The sequence below is a fragment of the Sciurus vulgaris genome, assembly GCF_902686455.1.
Source record: "Sciurus vulgaris genome assembly, chromosome: 1".
Classification (NCBI taxonomy): domain Eukaryota; kingdom Metazoa; phylum Chordata; class Mammalia; order Rodentia; family Sciuridae; genus Sciurus; species Sciurus vulgaris.
This window is the reverse complement of record NC_136461.1, coordinates 15,246,240-15,267,933: the sequence shown is the minus strand read 5'-3', so window position 1 is coordinate 15,267,933 and position 21,694 is coordinate 15,246,240. Positions and strand designations below refer to the sequence as shown.

The 21,694-nt window shown below is 54.3% G+C and overlaps 2 protein-coding genes across 2 annotated transcripts in view; both read left to right on the top strand.

The window, feature by feature from the left end:
* Nucleotides 1–5,901: 5,901 nt before the first annotated feature.
* LOC306664553 (uncharacterized protein) lies at nucleotides 5,902–19,880 on the top strand (the record flags this gene model as incomplete). The annotated part of the gene is made up of 4 exons (XM_079145495.1): nucleotides 5,902–6,624; nucleotides 8,133–9,057; nucleotides 18,523–18,704; nucleotides 19,834–19,880. The coding sequence occupies exons 2-4, from the start codon at nucleotides 8,201–8,203 to the stop codon at nucleotides 19,878–19,880; spliced, it is 1,086 nt and encodes a 361-aa protein (XP_079001621.1). The 5' UTR covers nucleotides 5,902–6,624; nucleotides 8,133–8,200.
* Nucleotides 19,881–20,882: 1,002 nt separating this feature from the next.
* HSPG2 (heparan sulfate proteoglycan 2) overlaps nucleotides 20,883–21,694 on the top strand; it is an 87,146-nt gene continuing 86,334 nt past the window's right edge. The window contains 1 exon segment of the mRNA XM_079128484.1: nucleotides 20,883–21,017. Coding sequence (XP_078984610.1) covers nucleotides 20,955–21,017 — 63 coding nt within the window. The 5' untranslated portion in view covers nucleotides 20,883–20,954.

Genomic DNA, 21,694 nt, shown 5'->3' with positions numbered 1-21,694 from the left:
ACAAGTCCTGGGGGGCACCTCTTGCCCAGTACCAACCAACCAGCTGTGAATGGGAGGTTCTCACAACCTCCTCCTCAGAGGAGGGGCTGCCAGGACTCAAGGAAAATTCTTCTGTTTACCAACTCATTACAAGATGAACAAGGAGCCAGGCTCAGAGGGGACACCTGTAATCCCAGTGGCTCCGGAGGCTGAGGCAGGAGGATCACAAGTTCAAAGTCAGCCTCAGCAACTTAGTGAGGCCCTAAGCAACTTAGTGAGTCTCACAATAAAAAATAAAAAGGGCTGGGATGTGGTTCAGTGGTAGAGCACCCCTGGGTTCAGTCCCCAGGACCGAAAAAACCACAACCACTTGTTCATGGGACAAGGTCTAGAAGGGAGCATAGAGTACAGCCCAAAGATTCCTGGGAGCCCTTCTAGAGTATGACAGACCTGGAATGGGCCTTCGAGGCCATTTTTGTTCCTTCTTCTCCTTTTCCAGTTGGGTAAACTGAGGCCCAGCTCACCTCTCATGTCAATAGCAGAATTGGCCTAGACCTCAGTCTCTCTCTCTAGAACTAGGGCCACAAGAGCCAGTGTGGAAGTATTTAATCGAGAGCCTCACAGGGGCCAGCCTTGTGGGCAGGTATTCCAATTATCCTCAGGTTGTAGAGGAGGTATTTGAGGCTCAAGGTATAATGTGCCCAAGATCCTCCAGCTGTACCACAACGGGTATGAAGCAGAACCTCGGAGCTCAGTGCCTCTCTGGAAAAACAAAAGGTTCTACCTCACAAAGTGACTGAAAGGATCCAGTCATCCAGGAAGGACATCAGCTGCCACTTCTGCACCTCCTTGGGGGTGGCTCCTCTTTCCGCCCAACTGCTTCTTATGGAAGGAAAGCCTTTCCGCCCAGGTCAGAATCAGGGAGTCGGGCACCACTTTTCTGGGTACAATAAAGAACGGGAAACGTGAGCCTTTGTCAACATCCAGAAAATGGTAACTCTTCGGGCTCAGAGGCCTGAGGGTGGGAGGCTGTGGGGGTGGGAGAAGGGTCTCCCGGGACCTGCATGGTGGAGGCCTGGGTCTGAGGACAGAGGAGGCCAGGAGGCACAAAGAGCGGAGTGAATGTCATGGGTTTGGTGTCGGTTGTTTTCCACGCTCTGTGCTGTTTCCTTGGACTCTCATCGAGTCTGTCAAATAGCCGTCCGTCTGCGATGGGGGACGTGCACAGGGAGGGCGTAGTGGGCACACTTGGGCAGGGGTGCCGCTTTGCCGAGAGAAGATGACATTCTCAGACAGGGGCAGCCGCAGGGGCTGAGAATGGGCTGGAAGCAGGGATTCGGAGTGAGGTTGACAAGAGGCCACGACAGTCCCCTGGGCGTCCTCTGACACACCGGGGAAGGCTCAGCATTCTCCGTGCCCGCCCCCCCCAGATCGAGATTCCAGTTGTAATATCTATTAAAGAAAAGGCTCAGGGGGTTCAGGGGCGCATGCCTGTGATCCTAGTGACTCCGGAGGCTGAGGCAGGAGGAGCACAAGTTCAGAGTCGGCCTCCGCAACTTAGCAAGAGCCTGTCTCAAAAAATAAAAAGGATGTGACTCAGTGATGAAGGGCCCTTCGGTGGCATCCCCAGTACCACAAAAGAATACAATTAATTGGTTAATTAAATAATTAAAGGAAAGCCTGATCCCAGAAGGCCGGAGGGTTTGGGTGAGCCCCTGTTAAAGGCTGAAAGCTCAAGCACAGTATCTCCACGCTGGAAGTGCTTAGTAGGTGGCCACTGAGATGGTGTCACGGAGGCGGCCGGGGGAGTGCGGAGGGCAGAACTGAGCCAAAGTGCCTGGGCTGGGAACTTGGGTTCTGTTCTGATGCTTTAGGCGAGTTTCTCTGCCCTTTAGTTTCTTACCTGCAAAAAACGGGAGAGGCTCCGAGCACTGTGCACGGAGCTGGCAACCAGGAGTACACAAGTCAACGCACGCGAAGCCCAGACCCAGCGCTGCACCTGCGACAATTAGCATGCACGGTTTTATGGATGAGGAAACGGGGTTCAAAGAAGTCGATGTTTGGCCAGGATCCTGTGGCTTCGGCAGCGTGCTGGCAAACCAGGTCTCAAACCAAAGGAGTCCCAATTTGTCACATATGCCATTCCTGGCTGTAAATGCTCCTGCTGTGGCTGATTTCAAACCAATGGTTAAATCGCCAGTTACTAAATTCCAGAATATCCAACAATTGAGTGCAGCCGACCCCAGCAGAGCACGGAGTCATCAAGCCAGCAACGTCCCCTGAGCACTCTCCTCCCGCCCCTCTTACCCAGCAGGGCTCGAGGTTTGGAGAAGCAGGGCTGCCTACCCCCGGGCACGGCACAGGCCAGTCGCTTGCTGTCGCACCTCCTGTGGGCCTGTCTGCTCTCAAGAAGGCTGTGCAGACACAGCATGACCATCCTTCTATGTGCCCTTCGAGGGAATTTCTGAACAGGGGAGCCCTGTGCCCTCCCAGGTTGGTGGCTCTACCTCAAAAGACCAGGGTAGCTTGGCCAGGGGCAGTTCTTGCTGGCTGGGGCTCCTGCCAAACCACACCTGCCCAGTGCTCCTGAGTGCAGATCTGCCCTGGCTTGTTCTTGACAACCAAGGGCTTGGGGAAGCACCGTTCTCCGCAGCGGGTGAGCAGAGGGTCTTTATTCCGGAGAGTTCTGGGGGTGCGGGGGTGTGGCTCACAGCTCTGGTGGGGGGAAGCTGCAGGTGGCGAGGGTCAGACATTGGCCCAGGGGAGATTTTCAGCGCTGCAGGCAGGCTGGCTCAGTGCCAGGGAGGGCTCAGGTGAGTCGCAGTGCCAGTTGCTGCCTGAGGCTGGGCACAGATGCCCTTTCAGACAGAGCAGGGGAGCCAACATTTTCATGGCTCTCGACTCCAGCTGTGCCCGGACTGAGCTGGGTGTCTGGCGGTTGAGCTGGGGTGGCTTCCACATGATGCTTCCAGAGGACCCTGTGGCCGAAGGCGCCAGGAGATGCTCCTCCCCTCATCTCAGGCTCTGGGGAGGGGGAGACTTCTGAGTGGCAGGTAAGGGCTTGATGAGCCCCAAGTGCTAATGGGGCAGGGTCCTGAAGTCTCTGGAGAGGGGCCTGCTCTCCAGGACCCCCACTCTGGGGAACCGGGAGGGATGACATGCCCTTGACGACTTTGTGCTAGGGGACTGGCAAGGGGCCCCTGCGGTCTTGGTGGGGAGGAAGAGGTTGTAGGGCCGGCAGAGGGGGAGTGGGAAGGGAGAGAGCGGGTGGGGCGGGGGCTGGACAGCCTCTGAAGCTGGTTGGCTAAGAAGCCAGAGTCGTAGGTGGTCCAGGTGGGGCAAAGGTGGGGCCGTGCCTGGAGATCCTGGGGAGTGGGGCACCATACCCACCCAGGACATCCCGAGAGCTTGGCACCCATCCCTGCAGTTCTAAGGAGTAGGAGGCCGCTGAGTCTGGCCAGGGGTGGTGGAAGGGGGTTCAGTGCACTGTGAGGTGATAGCTGCCCGCCTCATCCCGTGCGCCTCTCCCGTGCAGCTCCATTCACAGGGCCATTCACTGAGCCCTCGCTGGGTGAGAAGGATGACCCTCCCTCCCTAGCTCAGTGCTTAAACCCATATCTCTGGAGCCAGAAGACAGGGCTAATTCTGGGTTGCTGGGTGAGCTCTTTCTGAGCCTCCTCTGACCTCATCAGGAAAACGACACTGACCTCTTAGGGGTGCTAGGAGGATTAGAAATGACTGACAGTGTCTGTTTTTTAGAGGGTGTGGTCCGCTATATCTATTGTGTTCCAGTCACTGTACTAGGTTCTTTATGAAAGTTAATTCATTTTATTCTCACCACACACTTATGCATTTGATGCTATTGTCTCCATTTTACAATTGAGAAGAGAGGCTCACAGTGAGCAAGCAGCTGAGCCCAAATATGGATTCAAATGAGGTACCTCTGACTCCAAAGCCTGGGCTCTTTCCCCTCTGCAGGATGAAAGGCAGCTTGAGAGTGGACTGTTTCTGTCCGGTTGGTCTGAGTGTCAAAAACTGTGATTCAACAAGAGGGTTTAAGCTTATCAAGTAAGTTGTAAAATCCTCAGGAAAAGTCTGCGATGGGTCTGAATTTCGTCGTATGGAAAGACGGTTCAGTGAGGTGGGCAGGGAAAGCACATCTGTCCAAGCCTTACATTCACAAAACCTCAAACTGGTCTTTGGTATTATGACTAAATAAATCACAGAAATGAGGATGTAGATAAGAAGGGCCAGGTTCTAGCACATACTCGGTGCTCCGTCAGCACCGGTTTCTTGGGGATGAGCCTGGGCAGATGGCTTCCTCAGTTTTAACTCGTCGTATGTACCCAGGCTGAGTCAGCTAGACCTCAACAGGACCAACCTGGAGTTGGGATCTAAGGACAGAGTCAACCCTCTGCCCACCAGGGAAGGGTGCTTTTAGACTTTGCCCTTCTGCCTCTGAAAGACTCTGTGCCCCCAGCAGGCCTGCAGGTCCCTTGGAGCGAGGAGATCCGAGAGGGACTTTCCCATCTCAAAGGGACTCAGTCTGGCTTTCTGGGAAGATAGAGAAATAGCACATTCCTCCAGAAATAATTGTCCTCGAGCTATTTCCAGCAGCTCTTAGTGCCCAGGCCAGAAATGGCTAGTGATCTCGATGCCTGGGTACCGTCAGGACAAACAGCCCAGAAGCCAAGCCCTCTAGCTGGCTGCCCGCCTGCCGGCCCAGTCCTCAGCCCAGAGCTGAACCAGGCCTGGCTCAGGTCCCACGTGTGGACTGTGGACACCATCTCCCTGTTCACTGAGTTCCCCCAAGTTGCTCTCCCTCTGCTTGGCGGGGAGCCCCTCATATCCCTCCCTCTCTGCTCCCTGTAACTCAGCCAGCCCAGAGGCCCTTCACCCTTAGTGCCTCTGCACTGACGCCATTATGCCCGGGGGGATCCTACACTAAGGTGCTTTGTAATCCTGAATCTGGTCATTAAGACATATCAGATAAACACTCATGGAAAATATTCTCCAAAACACTGGCATGTACTCTTCACTCTTCAAAACGTCCAAAGAAAGAAGGGCCTGAGAAACTCTTCCCGATGGAGGGAGACCAGAGACGTGAAGACCAATCCCGAGTTGGATCCTGGATTGGAAAAGGGTAGCAGGCAAGGGTTGGGATCTGAACGTGGACGATATGTGGGATAATAGAGCTGAATCCACGTTAAATATCCCGGATTTGATGGTGATGGTGTGCCTATGTTAGAAATGTCCTGGTTCTCCAGGCACATGGGAGAACCACGCTGAAGTCATCAGGGGTAAAAGATGCTGTTGTCAGCTGGGCGTGGTGGCACATGCTGACAGTCCCGGCTATCAGGAGGCTGAGGCAGGAGGATCTCAAGTTCGAGGACAGTCTCAGCAACAGAGCGAGATCCTGTCTCAAAATAAAAAATAAAAAAGGCTGGGGGATGTAGCTCAGTGGTAAAGTGGCCCCGGGTTCAATCTCCAGTACCAAAGGCTGGTGGGGAGATTCTGTTGTCTACAACTAACTCTCAAAAATGATAAGGGTCTGTGTGTGGATGGAATGATAAATGTGGCAAAAGTGTTAATAATTTACAGATGTGGATGAAAAGCGTATGGAGTTCATTGTCTTGTGAGTTTTCAGTAAGCCTGAGAATTCATAATAAGACTATCTTTCTTCCTTTCCTTCTTGCTGTGCTAGGGATCTAACCCAGGGTGTCATGCACACAAAGCACTCACGGTACCACTGAGCTACATCCTTAACTCAAAACTCTATTTTCAACTGTATTCGGGGAAGAATATAATAGAAGCTTTTTCTGGCAAATACCCTGAGACCTCAAAGGATAATCTCGTTCATTCGTTCAACACAAATATCCTGGGTGAAAAAGGGGTGCAGGATTCCCAAAGGATCAGTGAGATTTGCTCTCTGAAGAGTCATGGGCTGGGTGTGGTGGCTCACATCTGTATTCCCAGTGGCTCTGGAGGCTGAGGGAGAAGGATCACCAGTTCAAAGCCAGCCTCAGGAATTTAGCGAGGCTCTGAGCAACTTAGAGAGATCCTGTCTCAAAATAAAACAAAAAAGGGACTAGGGATGTAGCTCAGTGGTTAAGTGCCCCTGGGTTCAATGCCTAGTACAAAAACAAAAACAAAAAAAGAAGTCCTTAGGATCTCACTGGAACCTGTCACATAGTAGGTGTTCAACATGGGATTGTAGGCTACATGGGGAGAGGCGAGAAGGGAGAAAGGAGGTTGCATTTATGCCCTTAAATGGGTCACCCAGAGGGACAGCACTTGAGGGACACTTGATAAATGTTTGCCAACCCAATGAGAAAAGGGCAGAAGTTGGTGCTGACTGCAGCAGGCAGGAGTTATATTTGAGTGAGCATAAAACTTTCTGGCTCCCAGCACAATTAAAGATGAGAAAAACAACAAGGAACCCTGGAAAACAGCCACCCCAGCCTCGTTGCAAAAATAGGACCCATCTGTCCTGGCAGGCTTAAAGTGGCTCTTGGCCCTTCGGCAGGGGCCTGGCCAGGATGACCCCTGGAGGCCCCACCCCGCTCTAGGATTCCATGATTCTATGACATGGCCAGCAGTCTGGAGTGGCAGCATGAGGGTGTCCTCAGTGGGAAGCCAGAGGAGGTCTATGTCATCTACCTCCTCAGAGACAAAGTGAGAGGGGAGCGGGCCCTGGTGACAGATGGGGCTCGACCAGCCAGCGGGGAAGGGCAGGGTTCTGCAGGAGTCAGCCCTCAGTCCTCCCTCATGTTTTTAAAGGAGCTGATGGGGTGGGGCTGGACCAGGCAGGGAAGAGGCCTGAGTCTGGACATTCCACCCATTACAGACTCAAAGGACAAGGGCAGCTGCTGAGGGCTGGGAGAGGGGCAGCCAGCTGCCTTCTGAACAGGGGGGACTCCAACAAGCATGGACCCTTGGCCCCAGTGGGCAGTCCTGGGCAAGAGGAGTCAGAGCTCTCCTCCTGGCGGGGGTGGGGGGTGGGGATTCGTACTGAGGAGCCGAGGGACAATGGGAACAAGAGGGACTACACTGCCCTTGTGAGGCCCAGGCTGGGCCCGGGGGAAGGAGTGAGGTGAAATGGACTGGGCATCTCTTTGGCTAGCCAGGTCTTAGTCTCTGTGAAGTGCCTACTTTGGAACCAGAAAGAGTAGGAACCCAATGCCCCTCCCTCTCAGGTCAGGTGAGGAAATCCTAGATTGTCAGAGAGTGAGGAGACCCAATGGCTTGGCCGGCTCTGCCCTCACAAGCCCAGCCCCATCCGCAGACCCACTCCACTGGACCCTCAACCCCATCTGAGTTTCCTATAGTCAGGACCAACTTAGTTACAGGGTTGGCTAGCACCCCGGTCCCCCTGGCTTCTCCCCACCAGGCCTCCCGTGCAGGCCGGCAGAGTAGGTGTGGTGAAAACTCACCCTTAACAGATCGTCGGGGAGACCCAGGTCACCCTGGCAACGTGCCATTGTCTGTTGGGGGGGTCATCAGACATCCCCAAGATGCTACCCTGACCCTTACAAGCTGTGTGATCTCAGGCTAGTCACATTACCTCTCTGAGCTTCAGTTTCTCCCATCTGTCAACTGGAACCAGAATACCGTCTCCTGATGTGTAGTGGGAATGAGTTGATCCACGTAGGGCACAGGGCAAAAGGCTGGGCACACAGAGATCTCTGTGGGTGCAGAACCGCGTCGAGGCCAAGACACGGTTTTCCCAGTATCAGGGTGCATTGCGCTGTCGACAGTTAGCCGTTTGGTAGCACCTAAGGCCCGTCTCTGCCTGCAACCTCACCATTAGAGGTTCTGTCCTTGGCCTTTGTGGTGACCTGAAGTTTCTGCTTCAAAGATGGATAGAAATTTCAGCACGTGGCCGAGAGCTAAAGAAGAGAGAAAATACTGCCTCTGCTTCTTCTAGGAGGCCCTCTGGTCTCGTCTCTCTGAGGACCTTGCCTTCCCCCCGTCCCTTGCCCTTCTCTCTTGCTTTCTGGTTTTAGAGTTTGAAAAATCCCCGGGGCCCGTGAGGAGGAGAGGGAGAGCGAGCAGGGCAGTGCTGGACTCTGGGGACAGAGGGACCCCTAGCGAGAAGGCTGGAGGGAGGCGCAGGGAGCCAGGTGAGCCAGCCCAACTCTCTCCCTCTCCAGGTCCAGGTGAGCAGCCTCCACGTGCAGCCACAGCTCAGTCACGGGTTTGACCCCCCCCAGCCAAGGCGATGTCCGGACTCCCAGAGAGCAGATCCAACACCTACGGCCGTTCAAACCATGCCCACAACGTGTCCCTCCCGCCTCGAGCTTCGGGCTGGACCCAGTGCTCCGGCCCCAGCGACGTCAACAACCTCAAGGGCTCGCGTGCCCGCAACCCCAGCGGCTCGGACTTCAGCTCCTGCAGCAGCCACTCGGAGCCGTCCCTCAGCGTCACCTCCCCCAGACTTCCCAAGGGGAGGGTCTGCATGGGCCGGCCCTACAACTCCAAGTTCGTAGAGACAAGTCACTTGGTGAAAGGCTCCAAGGTGGCCAGGAAGTCCTCTTATCAGCCCTCTTATAACAGCCCCAGCTGCTTGCTCTGCTCAGACCGGCCTTTGGGCCCCTCCAGCCCCAGCTTCCTGGACCAGCTCATCAAAGGCATCAACTACCTGGACCGGTCCACCAGCGCCTTCTACAACAACTGCCCCAAAACGCTGAGCCTGCCCCGGCTTGCTGCCAACTACCTCGAACGAGCTGCCAACTCCCTCTACCTGGACCACCTGGAACGCACCGCACCCCGCAGTTACTCCACCCCCGGCAGCAGCCCGCTTGCCCCAGACAGCTCCAACAACACCACCTGCGTGGTCTCATCCACCAGGGGCGCCGGCGAGCTGCAGTGCCTGGCCGGCTCCACCACCCAGAGCTGCCAGCACCAGCATCACGGCCAGAACTTCACTTCCATGCGGCAGAGGCCAGGCATAAAGCTGCCTGAGCTGCCCCTGTTTGGCAATGGGCTCTTCTCCTTAGATCGTCTGCCCAAGTTCTGGGAAGCCATCCGCTCCGGCTGGAATGCCCCCGAGCCCGTCTCCAAACCCTCCAACTGGTGGTAAGGTCGACACCGGCCTGCAATGGGCACACACGTGTCCATCAGGCTGCGATGGTGGAGAATAAATTGTCTGTGGCAAAATGCTCCTTCCAAGGTTCTGTTGGGGGAAATGACCATTTAGATTGGGGCTCAGAACTCAACAGTGGTCTCTTGGGTCAGTCAAGTAAAAGCGAGCGGGCTGGGGTAATGGCAGGGAGAGGCAGAGACTAGTGTTCAGTGGGCGAGGACCGCCTGGGCTATCCCTGGCTCTAAAATGGGCTGCTACCTTCGCGAGAGAAGCTAGAATGTGATTTTTATTTTAATTTTATTTATTTTTGAGACAGTGTCTTGCTGGGTTGTCCACGCTGACCACAAACTCTTGGGTTTAAGGGACTCTCCTTTCTCGGCCTCCCAAGTAGCTGGGATCACAGGTGTGCACCGCACACCTGGTTTGGGGATCTGATTTTATGTTAGCAACAAATTTTAGAAGGTTATCATGCTCTGAGGGCTGAGCTTGCAGCTCCAATTTCCCCCAGTTAGAGTGTAAGACCCTCACCTGGGGCACTGCTCTTGAGGTCGCCAGCATCTGGTTCCCTTCTGGCTTTCAATAAGGATCATTTTTTATGTTAACCGAAGGCCTCGTGTCCAATAGGTGCCCAGTAATGCTAGCTGCTGTTGTCCTAAGGGTAGTTACACCCTCAGTGAGTGCGCCAAAGCTACTCACTTAATGATACCCTACGTATTAAGGTCTTTACTGTATGCCAGGCATTGTTTGAAGCACTTTGTACGGAAGGCAGGTTCCGAGCCTCCCTTAGCCTCAGTTTCCCCACATAAATAAACAGATAACTGTTCGTTCCCAATTCCTAGTCATGCTGCCTTCTTGTCAGGATGGCTGACTTTAGCACTGTCCCACGTGAGCAGAAATGTAGATATAACAGTAAGAATGATAAACGCTCCTAGAGCCCCTGTCATGTGGTAGGAACTGTTCTAGGCACTTTATGCATATTTATTCTTTTAAAGATATGATTTTGGTGACCAGGGCCATGGACAGACACAGAGAAGAACTTTCTGATCGCTAGTGCGAGAGGTGCTGGAGGAACCGGGGGTGGCTGTGGGTGGGCGCCCGGGAACTCTGGAGAGAGTGATTCTGTCTGAGTCTGGAAGGTCAGGAGGGTGGTCCCTTTTGCTCACTTCTTTGGGTTTCTTGCTCTCTTTCCTGGACCACTGAGAATTCAGAGACCTGACTAACTCAGGAGTTGGGAAACCAGGGCCACAAGGTCCCCAGCTGCCCAGTTCTGCCGGCTGAGGGACTCTGGAAATGAGGATTCCGGCGCAGCTTCCTGCGGTCTGCCCTGAAACCCTGGCCCTGTGGTTCCCTCTCCACTTCCTGTCCCTACAGAACGCGATGCAGTAGCTCTGAGCATCTCGAAGGGCCCCTGGACTCTGATGTTTCTCAGGTCAGGCCTGGAGAACCCCAAGCTGAGATTGAGAGTGGCCTCGCCCAAGAACCCAGGCTCCCAAGCTCTTTCCAGTTTGCCCCGGTCTGTTTCTGGCCTCGGGATTCACTTCTGTGTGCTTATGAACTTCAGGCCCCGTCCCTACTGTTGGCTCTCTTCTGTCTCCTTGGCAACGTGAAGGCCAAGAGCAGCTCAGTGTGGAATGGCCTTGAGATAATGCAGAACCTGGAGGCCCACAGGGTTCTTTGGTGCTTGAAGGCAGAGGCCTGCTGTGGCCTAGCCCCTATGACCAAGGAGGTGACAGACCTGAGTATCCCCCCAGGGCAGGAGGAGGCAAGGGGGTCCATTGACTTCACCTTCTCCTCTGCACCATCTCTGGAGGGCAAGGCAGATCTTCCGTGGGCCAAAGCTCAGCCCGGAGCATACTCCTTCCTCTGTCTCTTGCTTCCCTTTTCTCCCAAGGAGAAGGCTACAGCTTAGTCTGAGTGAGCCCCCTAGTCCCACTGCCAAGGCGAACATCCATGTGGATTGTTAGGCTCCACTTTGAACTGAGGACGGTGGCGCACACCTGTGATCCCAGCAACTTGGGAGAATGAGGCAGGAGGATCTCCAGCTCAAGGCTGCCTTGGGCAACTTATTGAGAGCCTGTCTCAAACTAAAAAATAAGGAGGACTGGGAATGTGGCTCCGTGGTAGTGTTCTTGGGTTCAATCCCCAATACACCCTTTGCCTTCCCCCACCCCCAAATAAAGAAAAATCTATTTGGTCCAGCTTTTGAGACAGTTCATTAGTGTCCTGATTCTGAAGCCCTTCATCTGGTTGCTCAAACTGTCTGCTTCCTGTTCCGGGTCTCCATTTGCTTGGCTCCGAGGCACGAATGCCAACTCTCCCTGACTCTCCTGCAAAAATAATCACTTCCAAAGTGGTCCAGTTTCCCCCAGAGTGTTAAGACCCTCACCCGGGGCACTGTTCTAGAGCCAGAGACCCAGCATCTAGCTCCCTTGTGGCTTTCGAGAGGTGTCATTTCTTATATTAATCTTGGCTGAGGGCCTTGTGTCCAATAGGTGCCCAGTAACGCCAGCTGCTGTTGACCTGAGGATGGTCACGGTATTTCATGCAGTGAATGCGCCAAAGCTAAAGATGTTAAGGATACCTCACTTACTAAACTCTTCGCTGTGTCCCAGGCATTGTGTTCAGTGCCTTGTATATATTCACTCATTCAGTCCTCACAACCATTGTCCCCGTTTCACAGATGAGGAAACAGGCACAGAGAGGTCAGGTATCCATGATTACAAAGAAAGATCGTGCACACATCACAGTGGCTCTAAAAAACATGGTCAGGCTGCACGCAGTGGTGCCCTTCTGTAAATATCAGGGGCTTGGGAGGCCTAGGAAGGAGGATCATGAGTTCAAGACCAGCCTCAGGAACTTAATGAGGCACTTAGCAACTCAGTGAGATCCTGTCTCTAAATAAAATATAAAAAAGGGCTGGGGATGTGGCTCAGTGGCTAAGCACCCCTGGGTTCAATCACTAGTACCAAAAATTAATTCATTTAAAAACATAATAAATATGGTCAGTATTGTCATTATAGAGAACTGCATATGCATAGTGGGTGCTCAATCACAAGATCACAGGAAATTTCCTTTGTTTTACATGCTTTTGTTCATGCATTGAGTTATATATTACCGTGGGGTCCATTTTGACATAATTAGACATGCATGGAATATACTGTGCTGCGCTTCAGCATTCAGCATTCAGCATTTCCTTTCTCCCTCCCCTCTTCCCTCCCACCGGTCCCCTTCCTCTCTTCTCCTGGTCTCCTTTCCACTTATTTATTATTTTTTTAAATGGGTGCTTTGTAGATATACATAAAGGCGGAATCCGCTGGGGCATGTTCATAGACGCATGCGGCATGATTTCGTCCATTTCACTCCGCAGTTCCTCCCTTTCCTGCCCCTCCTCCCTCCCAGATCAACATCTGGAAACTAGTAGGTGCTCACAGATGCACAGGGGAGAGCTCAGTGTAGAGTAGAGGTCATTCTAGGACCTGGTACACAGTAGGTGCTCAGATGAGATTCACGCACTGGTTGGGATCAGACTGTGCTCTGTGGGGACAACAGAGCCTCTGCCCTTGGTCCGAACTGCTACCTGGGTGGATACTCAGGGTTCACAGATCCCTTCCACAAGTTGCTGAGCCCAAGTCAGAGAAGGAAGCTCCTCATTCAAGCCAAGCAGAGACTGTGTAAACAGGATGCAGCATGCTGGCCGCAAACAATGGGCAGGCCGCTCTGTGGGTCCCTTGTGTACAGAGGTGGCCCAGGTGTTTGGGCTGGAGGTGGCCAGGGAAAGTCCTTGGCACCTGCAGAGGCACTCACACTGTGCCCTGCTTACTGCCAAGGCCTGAAACGTAGGCTTTCAACCCCCTCCACCCTGCCAGGCTGTCTTGGCAGCCCATTGGTGAAGGGGGAAACTGAGGCTCTGGGAGAAGGTGTCTTGCCCAAAACCCTGTCGTCGGCAAGTGGCGGAGCTAGGACCCCAGCCAGGCCTCTGACCCTCAGTCAATGCCCATTCCATCTGAAGTGCAGTTTCTTTCTTAACTTTTATTGAATGAGTAAATGTTAAGGGGTAAATCATTGTTTTTTTTTTAATCTTTTTTATTTTTACAGACACGTTTTGATTCATTGTACACAAATGGGGTACAACTCTTCATTTCTATGGTTGTACACAATGTAGATTCACACCATTCATGTAATCATACATATACATAGGGTAATACTATTTCATTCTACTATCTTTCTATCCCCCACCCCCTCTCACCCCATTTTCCTCTACATCATCCAAAGTTCCTTCGTTCTCTTTCCCCCATTACCCCCCTCATTATATATTGTCATGCACTTATCAGAGAAAACATTGGGCCTTTGGTTTTTTGGGCTTGGCCTATTTCACTTAGCATGATATTTTCCAACTTCATCCATTTACCAGCAAATGCCAGTTTTATTCTTCTTTATGGCTGAGTAATATTCCATTGTGTATATATACCACAGTTTCTTTATCCATTTGTCAACTGAAGGGCATCTAGATTGGTGCCACAATCTAGCTATCGTGGATTGAACTGCTATGAACATTGATGTGGCTGCATCGCTGTAGTATGCTGATTTTAAGGCCTTTGGGTATAAACCGAGGAGTGGGATAGCTGGGTCAAATGGTGGGTCCATTCCAGTTTTCTGAGGAATCTCCATACTGCTTTCCAGAGTGGTTGCACCAATTTGCAACTCCACCAGCAATGTATGAGTGTGCCTTTTCCCCCACATCCACGCCAACACTTATTATTGCTGGTGTTCTTAGTAATAGCCATTCTAATTGGAGTTAGATGAAATCTTAGGGTGGTTTTAATTTGCATTTCTCTAATTACTAGGGATGATGAGCACTTTTTCATGTATTTGTTGATCACCTGTATATCTTCTGTGAAGTGTCTGCCCATTTTAAGGGGTAAATCTTAATCCAAAATAACCAATAAATTAGACAAAACAAGGGTGGTGCTCCACTAGGTTTGGACTGTTCCTCAATACAGGTGTTCTCAGCAGGGCAGGTGAACTGGAAAAGGCACTCCAAGGTCACCCATGGCTCAATTGCCTGACCCAACTGCCATTTAGTATCATTTGATTTGGAGCATCATACTGAAATTCCTTTTTACAAAATATCTGTTTAGTTGTAGACAGACACAATACCTTTATTTTATTATTTTTATGCGGTGCTGAGAATTGAACCCAGTGCCTCACACATGCTAGGCAAGTGCTCTACCACTGAGCTACAAACTCAGTCCCTGAAATTCCTTTTTGTATTAAAAAAAAAAACCAAACAAACAAACAAACAAAAAAACCCTTAGGCCCTTTCCAAACAAGTAATTTGATCTCACTCTTCTAAGATTCTAGAAAACAAATTTATCTTTTTTGCAGAACTGGAGATGGAACCCAGGGCCACACATGCTACATCCCCAGGCCCCTTTATTTATTTATTTGTTTATTAATTTATTTTTATTTTGAGACAGGGCCTCGATAAGTTGCTGAGGCTGGACCTCGAAGTTCTCATCCTCCTGCCTCAGCCTCCTGAGCAGCTGGGATTACAGGTGAGCACCATCACCACACCCAGCCAGCTCTTTTAACCACCAAGGTGTGTGCAAGAGACACACTGGTCCTACTCCTGACCCTCACCCCACCCCAACCTTCCCTCTGAGCCTCAGCCCACCCCATCCCTCACCCCATTTTATCTCTGAAATGGGTACGTCCTGCTTACTCGACGTGGAAAGCAGAGAGAGACCTCAGAGTGGGCAGCCCGCTCCACCCCAGCCTGCATCCACGCTGCCGCCTTTTGTGTGGAAATCTGCACCCAAGCAAAGCGCCTGGGCGTGTGCTGGGCCTGAGCTGGGCCCACCATTTTTAGATCTGCTCCTCTGGCTCCTAGGCCCCTCCCGATGGGGCAGGAATTTCTGGTGAACAATGGAACAAAGCCGGGAACTCAGGGAGAAGGCACAGGACATTCCAAAAGGATTTCTCTGGCCTCCCAAAGACAACAGGCAGGAACCGCGCAGGGCCTCCCGGGCTAGTAAAGAAAATCACGGGAGACGGAAAGTCGGCCCGGGGAAGGGCAGACCGGCCGGAGGAAGGAACAGGGGCCGGGGGGTCAAGAGGCCAGCGGGGAGGCCTCTCTCTGCCACCCGCGTCCCTGCAGAGGCCTCTCCACCTCCGCGGCCTCAAAAACTGAGGGAGCTACAAAAATAAACACGGGCTGAGCTGTTCCCAGCAAAGCACTGGCTGGTGGATAACAAAGGCCTGGAAACAGCCCAACGTCCCTCGGCAGGAGAGGGTCACTGATGGGCGGCGTGTCAAGGACATTGCATCCAATAGTTGTTAGAAAGACGATGTGCAAGGGCAGCGTGAGCGTGACTCCAGTAGCCGGTCACCAGCTGGCACCACCACAACCGAGCTCACACCCCACACTGCTTCCAATGGCAAGCAAGCCTTGCTGGGGAAGGACCGTGTCGGCCGGGCTGAATGGCACGCTCAGGGACGCAGCTGACCGGCTGATGGACACGCTGAGACTGGTGACACACAGCTTAGGGACTAGCACTGGTCACAAGTCCATCTTTTTTTTTTTTGGTGCTGGGGGATTTGAACCCAGGGCCTCCCACATGCCAGACAAGCACTTTACCACCGAGCCCCACTCCCAGCCCCGTGACCCATCCTTCCGTAGCCGTGGTCTTGACCCACTGAGCCGCGGTTATGAAAACCCCGGTGAGTGAGCAAAGCGAGCTGTGGAATCACACGTATCCCCTCCATACACAGTGAGCTCAAGCGCACGCACGTCTAGTGGAGGACGGAGGAGGGAAGGCCGCCCCAGGTCCTCCGGGTTCCTGGGAGGGACACAAGCCCGTGTGTGGAGGCCACAGAACTCCAGCCTGTGGGGGGCAGGGGCGCCCTGGTGACAAATTCAAATTATAAGGACCATTTATGGTCAGCTCAGGAGCCAGGCTCCAGGGCAGCGTCCGCCAAGTGTGTCACAGGACACCAGAGTCCTGGGGGTCTGGCCTCGGCGAAGCAAGGAAGAGACGAACGTGCGATTTCACTGATCAGACCCTTCCGTGTACTGGGTCCCTTGAGGTGGATGAAGTATGGGTTCCCAAACTCCTTGGACCAGAGACCCCCTCCAAGGAGCGTTTCAGAGGGCAGGGAACCCGCGAGGTGCAGGGCCGGAACCCTGGGACCCAGGATAGGAGCCCAGCGATTGGTGTTGGGACAACAGGAAGGGGCCAGGTCTAGGGCTGTGTTCAGAAGCGTCACACTGCTGCCCGAGCAGGGCGGGGACACCAAGGTCAACATATGGGGTGGGCTTGAGAATGTGGGTTCTAGAATCGGGTGGGAACCCTGGTACTACCTCTTACCGACTGCACGGCCCCCAGGGGCCCCCTCATCCTCCGGGCCTCGGGGCCCTCATCTGGGAAAGGGGACAATAGAACACACTTGCTTATCCCCCAGGACCGTGGTGGGGATCAAATGCAATCCAGCGTGGACGGCACAGTAAGGGGGCTTATCTCTGCCTCAAGTGCAAAATGGAAGGGGGAAGTCACATGCCAGGCTTGAACCAACTTGTAAAAATTACCCAAGTGCCAACTCTGTGCCTGGCACTGTGCTCTTCCCAGGGGATACAATTGGGCATGAGACAGGCATGCCCTCTGCCTTGCGTAGGCCTTGTAGCAGTAATCGTCTTGCAGGTTATCAAATTGTCAACATTGAGAAAGAGGTTGGGCATGGTAGCACATGCCTGTGATCCCGGCGACTAGGGAGGCTAAGGCAGGAGGATCAAAAGTTTAAGGCCATGGGCTGGGGATATAGTTCAGTTGGTAGAGTGCTCGCCTCGCAAGCACAAGGCCCTGGGTTCAAATCCCCAGCACCACACACACACACACACACACACACAAAGTTTAAGGCCAACCTCAGCAACTGAACTGAATCCTACAGGAGGATAGAAAAGGGAGGAAGGTGTCAGTGGGAAAAGCCCTTTAAGAGAAGGGACCACAGGTGGGAAGCCCAAGTGGGGGGAAGGAGGAGCTGGAGAAATGGGCGGGGCCAGGCCTGGTCAATCCCTCCCATGGGGGGCATTCACTGCCTCCTTAAGATGGAGTCCCCCATCCCTTTCCTCCTCTCCTCCAGCACCATCTCCTTGTTTCCTCTCCCCCATTCTAAACTCTTTTTCACATCAGTCTGGTTCCCTGACAAACCCGAAGGCATAGCCTTACCGTGCCAGCCTCTGTTTTCCGCACACAGACCCAGAAACCCTTTTGCATGGGGGTTGCCTACTTTGTTTTGGGTACTGGGGATTGAATCCTGGGGTGCTTTACCACTGAGCGACATCTCCAGCCCTCTTCATTTCTTATTTTGAGACAGGGATTTGCTAGGTTGTTTAGGGCCTCACTAAGTTGCTCAGGTTGGTCTGAGCTGTGATTACAGGTGTGCACCACAGGGCCTGGCCGGAGCTGTTTACTCTCATTATCTAAAGAGTATAGGGCCAAGGTAGCCCACACAGTGCCTTTGCTCATATTATCGAAAGGGCACCCTCTCTGGGAAGAACAGCCTCATGGCAGGCATAGCACCGCTCCTATTTACCCTTTTGGATGTAGACCTTTGTTCCCTGAACAACCTGCCCAACTGTCCCCTGAAGCCTTGAATGAATAAACAAAGGAATGTGAGTAAGATGAGTGAGCAGCCCTGAGGCAGAGAAAAGATTTGGAGTAGGAATGAAAGCAAGGAGAAGCTGGGACCTGTGAATTTTGGAGTGGCAGACAGGTGAGCCACAAACTCTGGCTGCTGGTTCCCAAAGGCCCCAGTTCCTAAGACAGGTGGTTTGGCTCTTCCTGCCTATCCAAACTCTTGTGGTCCCTCCTTGCCTAAGGAACCTTGTGTGGGACTTCTTGCTTCTGTCCCCAAGAGTGCGACAAACACCCTGAGCTTTAAGCACAAGCAGTCGTGGTTATAAATGTGCTTTGGAGGCTCTTTCCGGCTGCCTTCTAAGCCATACACGGAGACCGTCAGGCCCGAGACAGAGCAACTCGAGAGCATTTACTAAAGATGCCGAAGACTGCAAAATAAAACAGAGCCCGTCAGATCCCTTAGTGGGAAGGAGAGGATGCAGGACAAATAGGTGGAAGAGGGATCCTCTGGTGGGCGGGGCTTCTCCGACGACCGGCAGGCCAGACGGGCCATATTTTCTGTGCCCGGCGTCAGCCCAGCTCCTTCCAGACCCTGGTCAGCTTCGCCACCTCTTTCCCCACACTCGTAGGAAGTATGACTTTCAGCTCTGGGCTGGGCTTGCACAAAGGTCTACAAAGGGTTGCTTGTTTCCCCCTTCCCTTTGCTCATGAGCGAGTCATGCAAGAAGCCAAATCTCTGGGACTTAAAGGGCCCGAAGTAGGGAACAGACACGGAGGCAGCTCATGAAATGGGATTTGTTACGGATGCTGACCCTCCTCGCACAGGCAAAGCCTTGGAAAAATCCTGCCACCAGGTTGGCTACCTGCCAACTCTGAAGTCAGCGGTGTTTTGAAGCCTTCCGCCTTGGCTGGGGAGTTCCCAAGGAACCAGGGCTGTGCGCCCCCATCCGACTGGAGATCCTTGGCGGGGGCTGCACCTCACCTCCAGGCTGGGAGCAGCACATCAGGTGTAGAGGCCACTCTACCGCCACCAGCCTGGAGCCCCCGAGGGCAGCACTGCCGCTCACCAGATTGGCCGACACCTAGAGAGGGGAATAAGTATGGATACTGTCTACTGAGTGCTTGCCACGTGCCTAAAACTTTTAAAATGAAAAGTGAATTCATCTGAAGCCTTATAACACACGTATTCTAAGACTGACTAATAAGAAATTGATCTTTTTTTTAAAATTTTGGTACCCCTGTACCAAACTCAGGGGCACTTGGCCACTGAGCCACATCCCAGCCCTATTTTGTATTTCATTAAGAGGCAGGGTCTCACTGAGTTGCTTAGCGACTCACTTTTGCTGAGGCTGGCTCTGAACTCGCGATTCTCCTGTCTCAGCCTCCTAAGCCACTGGGATGATAGGGGTGCACTACCACACCCCATAAGAACTCGGTCTTATTCTCACTTTCTGCACGAGGAAACTGACTTGGAGGCGGAGTGATGAGCTCAGGACTGTGTAGGTGGATGGTGGGGCAGGAGGCTCCATCAGGCTGCGGACAACAGGAGGCCGGGGGCTGTGTCCCACTCTGCCCTCTCCGTCCAACTAGGCATTCCAAGGCCAGGCATTCCTTCTCTGCCTGTCTCATCTTCTGGTCTGGAGCAGAGGCAGACCTTATTCGGTGCTCTTCTGAGTCTGGGCCAGGGCCAGGGAATTGACCAAACACTCTGGATGTGGTTTCTGCTCCTCACAGCTCTAAGTTGATCTCCCAGAAATGTGCCCACAGAGCAGAGAAGAGCCCCCTTTTTTGAAAGATGGGGCATCTATTTGGGATGGGTGTCAGGATGCCACCATTTTATCAACCCCCCAAGTGTATTGACAGACGTCCCCAGAATTCCCTGGGAGCCTGTAAGTTCCTATCACAGGGAACACGCCTTCCGGAGCCAGCCTGGTGCCACCCACCTAGCTGGGCATTTCCTTCTGTCCACAGTGCACCTCAGTCCTGGCTGCAAACCCTGCCAGGAGTCTGTGGAACCTAGCAACTCATAGGAAACAATGGAAACTTCAGTTTTTATTCTCCTCCCTCTATCATTACTCAAAAGGTTTTTCCTGAAAGCCACACCCACCCCAACCCCCACACCAGTTTTCTCTTTAGGCATCACTCTGGAGCTGCCTGGAAAGTTTCAGACAGAGGGGGCCTGAATCAGGCAGTGGAGAGGCCCCCTGGCTGGCGGTGTGGCTGTCTGTGGGGCTGCGTCAGAGGTGGATCACCCACCGGCGGTGATTTACAGCCTGAGCATCTGCGATTGGGGCTTTGGCAGGGTCGTCTGTGTCTGGGCCCTGGGGTGTGAGCTGGTGTGTCTCTGGCACTGGGCTGTGATTTATGTGACTCAAACTCGGTCTATGAGTGATTCCGGGGGGAAAAAGTGGTGCGAGGATAGGAGGGCGATTCAGTTCAGTATTAAGTGCCCGCTGCGAGTCACTGCAGTGTTTAGATTGTGAGAAAGCGCAAAAAATACAGGCTGGTAAGCATGCGACAAGTGACATGGGCCTGAGTGTGAAATGTGAGTGGAGAGGAATCTGTGTGTGCAAACACGTCCACGTGCTTCGTGGGGTGTAGGGGTGCACGTGAGTCCGCGTGAAAGCGAGAACGTGAGTGCAAGCGGTTGTGTGAAGGTCGTGTGTGCAGCAGCACCAGCAGCGGTGCGGGGAAAGCTTGCAGGGCCACCCGGGAGGGTCGTTGGTGTGTGACCGCTGGGCGCAGCAGCGTCGACGGGCTCGCACGCGGGGTGCGCACGAGCGTGTGGGTGCTGGAATGCCGAGCGAGTGTCGTGAGTCCGAGTGGGCGTGAGCGTGCGGCGCGGGTGTGAAAGCGGCGTGCTGTGAGCGTGGGAAGCCGACGCCGGGGTCCTGGAGCGCCGCCCGCGTGCGGCCGCGGGGAGCGGCCTGGGAGCCGGGCGGTCGGCGGAGGCCCCGGCGCGGTCCCATCCCACACTCCAGGCCGCGTTTGGCCGGGAGCCGGCGGGGCCGCGGGCGGCTGGGGGCGCAGACAAAGGCCCAGCCGGCTGCGCGGCCCGCTCGGGCGAGCCCAGCCCGCGGCCGGGGGCGGGGCCTGTCGGGGGCGGGGCCTGGCGCCTCGGGGGCGGGGCGACCGGCCGGAGGCGGGGCGAAGGGCGGGGCGGGACGGCGGGAGCGGGCGCGCTGTCCCGAGCACTCGCAGGACAGCGAGCGGCGGCTGCGGGCGGCGCCGAGCGAGCCAGCGAGCGAGGCCGGGCCATGGGGCGGCGGGCGGCGGGCGTGCTGCTGCTGGCGCTGCTGCTGCACGGGCGGCTGCTTGCGGTGAGTGTGCGGGGCGGGGGCCAACTTGGCGGGGCGCTCGGGGCTGCGCGGCCGGGACCCCGGCCCGGGACCGCAGCGCCCGCCTTGGACTCCGGGCCGCCAGGGATCGGCGCCTTCCCGCGGCGTGGGGCTGCCCGGGGGACCCCGCGTGGGGCCGGGGGCGGGGTCGGCCCGCGTGGAAGTCCTGGGTTGCGCGGCCACGTTGCCGAGGTTCAGAGTCACGCTGGGCATGGCCCGGCCTGCCATTCCTGGGGACCAGGAGAAGAAACTTCCAGCGGGGTGGGAACTTGGCAGGATGAGGGTGCCCCTTTCTGCGCCAACTTGGCAGAGGGACGCTTGGTGATGGGGACCCTGTCAGTCCTTGCTGAAACTTTACCACGCTGCCTGTCCCCGTGGGAAGCTTGTAACCAGGCAGGCACAAGTAAAGAACTTTTGGAACAAATCTAAGGCTTGTGTGGAACCCGGGACCCTGGAGTTCTAAGGCTGACTCCATAAGGAGCTGGCTCAATCCCTGCCCTTCACTGAGTAACTGTGTGACCTCAAGTGAGCTGTTAACCTCTCTGAGGCCAGCCCTGCTTGGATAAAGAAAGCAAAATGCCTGGCCTCAAAATGTGTAACCGCAGGGTGGTTGTCCACAGGGGTGGAATGGCTTTGGCTGCCTGGAGCAGGGCCTGTTG